Source organism: Octopus sinensis, linkage group LG18 (assembly GCF_006345805.1).
Source record: "Octopus sinensis linkage group LG18, ASM634580v1, whole genome shotgun sequence".
Classification (NCBI taxonomy): domain Eukaryota; kingdom Metazoa; phylum Mollusca; class Cephalopoda; order Octopoda; family Octopodidae; genus Octopus; species Octopus sinensis.
In genome coordinates this window covers 46221468-46230462 of record NC_043014.1, presented here as the reverse complement: position 1 = coordinate 46230462, position 8995 = coordinate 46221468, and the positions used below count along the sequence as shown (strand labels likewise).

Genomic DNA, 8995 nt, shown 5'->3' with positions numbered 1-8995 from the left:
GGTAATAAAGAAATAGGTATACACAGGACTGGCCCTAGGGCTGCTGGTACCCCAGGCAAGCTGACAAGCTGACAGCCATGGAAATTTCCTTGTTTTGTCACACCTTCCTTGGTACCCCTAGCACATCGTACCCCAGGTGACTTCTCAAGTTGCTGGTACCTTGAGCTGGCCCTGGGTATACTTTTTGCCTTTTACCTTTTACTTGTTTCAGTCACTAGACTGCGGCCATGCTGGGGCACCACCTTCAAGAATTTTCAGTTGAATGTGTTGAACTCAGTACTTACTTCTATAAGCCTGCCACTAACTCTATCGGTCATTTTTGCTGAACCACTAAGTTACGCAGACACCAGCATCAGTTGTCAAGTGGTAATAGGAGATAAACATAGACACAAAGACACATACATATATGCATATATATGATGGGCTTCTTTCAGTTTCTGTTAACCAAATCCACTCACAAGGCCTTGGTCAGCCTGAGACTATAGTAGAAGGTGCCATGTGAAACCAGGACCATGTGATTGGGAAGCAAGCTTCATATTTCTTTACTGCCAACAAGGGGCTAAACATAGAGGGGACAAACAAGGACAGACAAACGGAATAAGTCAATTAGATCGACCCCAGTACGCAACTGGTACTTAATTTATAGACCCCGAAAGGATGAAAGGCAAAGTTGACCTCGGTGGAATTTGAACACAGAATGTAGCGGCAGACAAAATACCTATTTCTTTATTACCCACAAGGGGCTAAACATAGAGAGGACAAACAAGGACAGACATAGGTATTAAGTCAATTACATCAAAGCCAGTGTGTAACTGGTACTTATTTAATCGACCCCGAAAGGATGAAAGGCAAAGTTGACCTCGGTGGAATTTGAACACAGAATGTAGCGGCAGACAAAATACCTATTTCTTTATTACCCACAAGGGGCTAAACATAGAGAGGACAAACAAGGACAGACATAGGTATTAAGTCAATTACATCAAAGCCAGTGTGTAACTGGTACTTATTTAATCGACCCCGAAAGGATGAAAGGCAAAGTTGACCTCGGTGGAATTTGAACACAGAATGTAGCGGCAGACGAAATACCGCTAAGCATTTCGTCCGGCGTGCTAACGTTTCTGCCAGCTTGCTGCCTTTTTACCACACTGCCACACCTACACTTTATTATGCTTTCTTAACGAAGTACATCTGTAAAGGGATTATTCCCAGATGGAAACCACTGCCTTAATATTCATAAATTGTAAACATATAGGCACAGCAGTGGCTGTGTGGTAAGTAGCTTGTTTACCAACCACATGGTACCGGGTTCAGTCCCACTGCATGGCACCTTGGGCAAGTGTCTTCTACTATAGCCTCTATTGCCAACCAAACCCTTCTGAGTGGATTTGGTAGACGGAAACTGAAAGAAGCCCATCGTATATATGTATACACATATATGCGTGTGTGTGTTTGTGTGTCTGTGTTTGTCCCCCTAGCATTGCTTGACAACCGATGCTGGTGTGTTTACGTCCCCGTCACTTAGCGGTTCGGCAAAAAGAGACCGATAGAATAAGTACTGGGCTTACGAAAAGAATAAGTCCCGGGGTCGAGTTGCTCAACTAAAGGCGGTGCTCCAGCATGGCCGCAGTTAAATGACTGAAACAAGTAAAAGAGTAAAAGAGAGAGAGAGAGTTGGAATTCAACTTGGGACTGGAACAATAGAATAATTGCATCACTGAATTAATTCTCATCAGTCCTTAACCTCTGACCAAACACCACCAGGGTATACAGTCATCATAGATGTACTACAGTCATGCTATTTAGCTCTCTTTATTTTGGGGCCACAGGCTCAATTAGCCCTCTGTAGGAGCTGGCGTAAAAGTCCGCATGGAATGCAGTTTTCAAGTTGGTAAGTAATGAAGGACACATTCAAGATGTACTAAAGTGTATGGGGACAATGATGAATGATGTAGGTAGTTGATCTTCAAAAAGCAGCAGCCAAATAACTCTTTGATTAGATAACACCCTACCGTTTTAAAAGAGGAAGGCCCTCCTTACATAACGCCATCTCAGATGCTGGTGTGTTTATGTCCCCATAACTTAGCGGTTCGGCAAAAGAGACCGATAGAATAAGTACTGGGGTTACAAAAGAATAAGTCCCGGGGACGAGTTGCTTGATTAAAGGCGATGCTCCAGCATGGCCGCAGTCAAATGACTGAAACAAGTAAAAGAGTATGTCATATTGGCAGAGTTCCTTGTAGTTTTGTCCAGACCTAGTTTGCCTAAGCGTAATGTTGAGCCTTCACTGAAAAAAAGGCCTGTCTATATATGTTTGTTCTTATTCTCTTACAGTGAAACAGAAGCAGAGCAAATATTTACTGGCTGCCAGCAAAGAGGTACATGAAGGCACTTACAAAGCAATAAATAAGGAAAAAGATCCAGAAGAATAATGCACACGCACACAGGCGCAGAAGCAAACACATACATACATACATACGCACACATACATATACATATATACACAATCACACATACACACATGTCGATAAATGCATATATATTTGAACACACGCACACACGCAGACACACATACACACACACATACATGCATTACATGTAAACATGCACATTCACATGTAGTTATGAATATATTTTTTTGCGTACATGATCTTTATATACCCTACATTACATGTGAATAAAAATAATTTCATTGCTAGCTTCAGTGTGTTCAGTTTTTATCTCTCTTCCCCATCCCATATATATATATATATATATATATATATATCATCATCATCATCGTTTAGCGTCCGTTTTCCATGCTAGCATGGGTTGGACGGTTCAACTGGGGTCTGTGAAGCCGGAAGGCTTCATCAGGCCCAGTCAGATCTGGCAGTGTTTCTACGGTTGGATGCCCTTCCTAACGCCAACCACTCCGTGAGTGTAGTGGGTGCTTTTTACGTGCCACCCGCACAGGTGCCAGACAGAGCTGGCAAACGGCCACGAACGGATGGTGCTTTTTACGTGATATATATATCACGTGATCATGTGACCGACCAGTCCATCAGATGTAGTTACACATCGCTGGTCACAATGCGTTTGCATTGTTTTAGCCTTCAAATAACGCCACCCCGCTGGCTAAGCGAGCAGGCCAACAGAAGAAAGAGTGTGAGAGAAAGTTGCAATGAAAGAGTACAACAGGGGTCGCCATCACCCCCTGCCGGAGCCTCGTTGGGCTTTAGGTGTTTTCGCTCAATAAACACTCACAACGCCCGGTCTGGGAATCGAAACCGCGATCCTATGACCGCGAGTTTGCTGCCCTAACCACTGGGCCATTGTGCCTCCACACACACACACACACACACATATATATATATATATTATAATGAGGGTACTACTATTAGTAGATACCAACACGCTAAGAGGGACCAATGCGGTCAAAACTACTAAAAATAAACAAAATATTACCGAATGCAAAACTTCAAAACACATCATTTTAAAAAAGAATTCAGTTACATATCACATGTGATTTCGCATTTAATGCAGAATATGCATATTCTGCATTAAATGCGAAATCACATGTGATATGTAACTGAATTCTTTTTTAAAATGATGTGTTTTGAAGTTTTGCATTCGGTAATATTTTGTTTATTTTTAGTAGTTTTGACCGCATTGGTCCCTCTTAGCGTGTTGGTATCTACTAATAGTAGTACCCTCATTATAATATAAATGAATAGTTTCAAAGAGGAAGAATTTACGGATTTTTTCTCTTACGAGGTTTTTCACGCTGACTACTGATAATTTCTTTTAAAGATTTTATCCTCAATTGTTAATAGCTACTACTGCTGTCCACAGGAATGTATATAAAGGACAAAAGACAGCCAGTCAACCACAGTTGAAATACTCCTGTCACAACCTGGGACCTTGAATACTGCTTTAATGCAAGAAAGTATACTAGTCCCTTAATATTTGATATTCAACATTTCATCTATTCAATAAGATAATCAATACTTCATTTCATTTTACTATATATACTATATATGGAACGAATAGTCAGAAGGAAACTAATCACCTTCCTTGAAGAAAATTACTTGCTGCCTGACACCCAACATGGTTTCCAACCAGGAAGAAGCTGCTTAACTCAGCTCCTACAACACTATGACTGGGTGTTGAAACAACTGCTCAACCACTCAAATGTGGAAGTCATATATCTCGACTTTGCAAAGGCCTTTGATAAAGTCGATCATGGAATGATATGTCACAAACTGCGTGATCTCAACATAGTTGGAAAACTGGGAGAATGGCTTCATGACTTCTAAAGGATAGAAGTCAGGTGGTAGTAGCCAATGGGGCCACTTCCATTAACACGCAAATAGTGAGCGGTGTTCCGCAAGGCACTGGTTTGGGACCACTACTGTTCATAATGGCCCTCTCAGACATGCCCTCAGCCATGCAGAGAGCCACGATCACAAGTTATGCAGATGATACAAAAGTTTCACAGGCAATACAGAACCCTGGAGACACTAAGCACCTGCAATGTGAGCTGGACAAAATACACAAGTGGGCTGAAAAGAATAGCATGCAGTTCAATGCTGAAAAATTTCAAGCTTTATGCTATCAGCATGCAAAACTAAATGCAATACCCAATAAATACACTGGACCTGGAGGGATTGCAATCCCAGAGACACAATCAGTGCGCGACCTGGGTATTTACATGAGTGATGATGCAACCTTTCATGTGCATGTTGCTAAATTGGCAATGAAATGTAGGCGGCTAACTGGATGGATTCTTAGAACCATTAGAACAAGAGACCAGGAAACCGTGATGGTCCTCTGGAGGACACTTGTCCTAAGCCACTTTGACTATTGCTCTCAGCTATGGTCACCATCCAGTGTCAAGTTAATCACAGAACTTGAGGCGATCCAACGAAGCTACACGAAGAAGATAGCCTCTGTGCAGCATATAAGCTACTGGGAAAGACTCAAAAGATTAAGACTCTATTCCTTAAAGCGTAGGCGAGAAAGATATGCCATAATATACATCTGGAAGATCCTAGAAGGACTTGTCCCAAACTTTGGCATCGAGAGTTACACAAATGCTAGAATTGGGCGCCACTGCATGTTGCCAAGGACTCCAAATTTGCCATCAAGATGTAGGACAAGATACTGTGATAGCCTGGGCTTCCGAGGCCCACAGATCTTCAATATCCTCTCGAAGAACCTGAGAGACCTGCATGGGGTGGATGCAGATGTGTTTAAAATAAAACTGGATCTCTTCCTATCAGGTGTCCCAGATGAACCAACTTCACGGCAGGAGGTGCAGATGAGGGCAGCTGCATCAAACTCTCTCATGCACTAAATGGCAGTTGATAAAAAGCATTTGTGAAGTAAAATCATGTAGCAACACCAAATGGCAGTGCCCCAGCATGGCCACAGTCCGTGAGCTGAAACTAGATAAAATAAAAAAAATAAAAAATACTATTTATACTATATATTCTATATTCTACACTAATATTATAAAGAATATAAATACAACATAAAAAACAGACAGAATATTTGATATACAATATTTCATCTATTCAATAAGACAATCAATACTTCATTTCATTTTACTATATATACTATATATACTATATATACTATTTATACTATATATTCTGTATTCTACACTAATATTATAAAGAATATAAATAAAACATAAAAAACAGACAGAGTTTGAATTCCTTTGAATAATATCATCATCATCATCATTTAGCGTCTGTTTTCCATGCTAGCATGGGTTGGACGGTTCAACTGGGGTCTGTGAAGCCAGAAGGCTGCATCAGGCCCAGTCTGATCGGGCAGTGTTTCTACGGCTGGATGCCTTTCCTAACGCCAACCACTCCGCGAGTGTAGTGGGTGCTTTTTACGTGCCACCCGCACAGGAGCCAGACGGAGCTGGCAAACGGCCACGAACGGATGGTACTTTTACGTGCCTGGCGAGGCTGGCAACGGACACGAACGAATGGTGCTTTTACGTGCCACCAGCACGGGGGCCAGGCGAGGCTGGCAACGGACACGAACAGATGGTGCTTTTACGTGCCACCAGCACGGGGGCCAGGCGAGGCTGGCAATGGCCACGAACAGATGGTGCTTTTTACGTGTCACCGGCACGGAGGCCAGTCGGGGCGGCGCTGGCAACGGCCACAATCGGATGGTTCGCTTACTTGTCACCGGCACTGGTATCACAGCCGCAATTTCCATTGATGTTGATCGACTTCGATTTTGGTTCTGCTTTCTGATATCTGATTTGATTTGGTTTGATTTGATTTTGATTTTGATTTCGATTTCCACTTGCCTCAATGTGTCTTCACAAGTGGAGTTTTGTGTCCCAAGAAGGAAAGGTACATATAAGTCGACTGGCTACATACCAGGTAGAGGCCACGGGTTATGGTCTCACTAGTCTTGCCGGGTCTTCTCACGCTCAGCATACTTCCATAGGTCTCGGTCTCTAGTCATTTCCTTGGTGAGACCTAAAGTGCGAAGGTATATATATATATATATATATATATATATATATATATATATACACATATATAGTTGATCTAGCAAGTGGGTCCTCATATCAGTGAGTGGGGGGGCAGTGTGCATTGATGCCATTGAGAGGTAGGCTTCGAAACGGCACGCATTCTCTCCTGATGATCCTATACACTTGCTGGCTTCCAGTATGCCGAGCTCTCGACTGGTAGCACTTGCATGTGCAAATTGTTTGCAAAACACACACACATATATATAAATCCCCAAAAAGGAACAAGAATGCCATAGACGCAAACAACAACAGCAACAGGCACAACAACAGTAGTAACAGCAGTGGAGGCGCAATGGCCCAATAGTTAGGGCAGCGGACTTGCAGTCGGAAGATCGCGGTTTCGATTCCCAGACCGGGCGTTGTGTGTGTTTATTGAGTGAAAACACCTAAAGCTCCACAAGGCTCTGGCAGGGGGTTGTGGCGACCCCTGTTGTACTCTTTTGCCCCAACTTTCTCTCACTCTCTCTTCCATCCAGTAACGCTGCGATGGACTGGCATCCCGTCCAGCTGGCGGGGAACATATACGCTACAGAAACTGGGCTCATGAGCCTGGCTAGGCTTGAAAAGGGCCCAAATATATATATATATGTGTGTGTGTGTGTGTATCATTTTGTTGTGTGTATGTATGTATGTATGTATTGTTCTGCGTTAATTTGTCCTTTAATCACGGCTTAAAGTATTCTTCCATTTACCCTGTCTATTAGCCATAGTGAACTGGGTAGGACATCATATATTCAATAACCGTTATGCAAAATTTACGTCTGCATTATATATTCCATGCCAAAAAAAAAAAAAAGAAACACCGTCGTTGTTTTTTATTGTTTTGTTTTTTTAACGGCTATTTTACAATATCTAGCCAAATAAACCTTACTTTGGTAAGTTCCACTCGAGCTACGTTCCTTCACACTAAGCTAACTTACTCTTCGATCGGGTTCGATATCGTGGAAATATATTACTAAGTCGTCTTGTTCAGGGTGCGGTGAATACAATTGACTGCAAACTCTTGAAAACAACACCTCACTAACCAGCCAACAGGATCTTTCAAAACAATAATTAAAATTAAAAAACCCCGCAATTTTACAATGAACATAGAATTTTTTTTTTAAAGGCGATCCTTCGGTATAGGTACACACGTAACTTTGTTTACATTTCTGAAGATAAGGGAAACCCTTTTCTCCACCCCCTAACCCTATCCCCCCCCCATATATTAAAAAAAATCTTTCTTGAAATGTATCCGGTACTTATACCGAAGTTACGCAAAAAAAAAAAAAAAAAACTTGCGAGCTTTATTGTAATATTTCTTTTAACAAGAGAGACATAAACGAAATAGCTACAACCAAGAATCGAACCTCGTTTGTGGATTCAACTGACTGTTTCTTAATTATAATTAATCTCATATATTTTTTATTATTATTTTGCATATCAATGCCAGCATATAGTAGACTTTCGGGTAAAACTGTTTCCGAAGTAAATTTATGTAATTAATGTCCCCACTTTTATTTTTGTACACCGCTAATTGTGTTATAAATCGCTGACTATAACTGAAATAGGATTATGCAGAAGGAAGAGTGGAATTGTCGACTGAGTCAATTATAAAAATTGACCCACCGGGAGTTCTAACGAACGAAGGTAAGAATTGCTTTCTCACGGTTGTAGCAATAGCAAAAGAGGCTGTATGGAAGACTAGGATAAAAGGAATTAAGACAGGCAGCTTTATCTCTGGTCACAATTTACGATCCTTTTTTTTTTTTCTTTTCATTTGAAAAGGAAGCTGTGGCTGGAGAAGTGTCTGTCGGAGTGTACGTTCCAAAAGAGATGGAAGCGTGTTGCACGAGTGTTGGGCGTGCAAGGAACCGTGTGAATAGACCGGAGGAAAAAAAACGAAGGTACCAGTGGTAGATTGGGGCTTGTGGGGTCGGAGCGTGGCCTGATCATCGCTTCATTTGTATTGTTTATTCCATTCGATTTTTATATATTGTATTAAATTTTTAAAGCCATATTATACGTAAAACCATATCTATTTCTTTACTACCCACATGGGGCTAAACATAGAGGGGACAGACAAAGGGATTAAGTCGATTACATCGACCCCAGTGCGAAACTGGTACTTTATTTATCGACCCCCGAAAGGACGAAAGGTAAAGTCGACCTCGGCGGAATTTGAACTCGGAACGTAACGGCAGACGAAATACGGATACTCGTTTCGCCCGGCGTGCTTACGTTTCTGCCAGCTCGCCGCCTTTGAACGTAAAATCATATCGTCTCACTGATCCCATCAGTTGTTCTGTTTCATTCTATGTCTGGGGGCCCCGGTGGGTAATAAAGAAATAGTTATAAATCGCTGACTAAAAACATATCCAAGAATGAATAAAGGAATAAATGTGCTCGGTTAAATAATCTACCAGGTGCCCGTGTGTTAATATGAGTACTGGGAGTTATCTTCCTTTATAA

General features: G+C 41.7%; 1 protein-coding gene across 2 annotated transcripts in view; it reads left to right on the top strand.

Annotated features, from left to right (window-relative positions):
- The window catches only part of LOC115221710 (cilia- and flagella-associated protein 91-like), a 46533-nt gene extending 43835 nt beyond the window's left edge, over window positions 1–2698 (top strand). For both annotated transcript variants that reach the window (XM_036510975.1, XM_029791915.2), the window contains one exon: window positions 2332–2698. In XM_036510975.1, the coding sequence (XP_036366868.1) occupies window positions 2332–2429 (98 nt within the window). In that variant the 3' untranslated portion in view covers window positions 2430–2698. The remainder of the gene's footprint in view (window positions 1–2331) is intronic.
- The last annotated feature ends 6297 nt before the right edge of the window (window positions 2699–8995 follow it).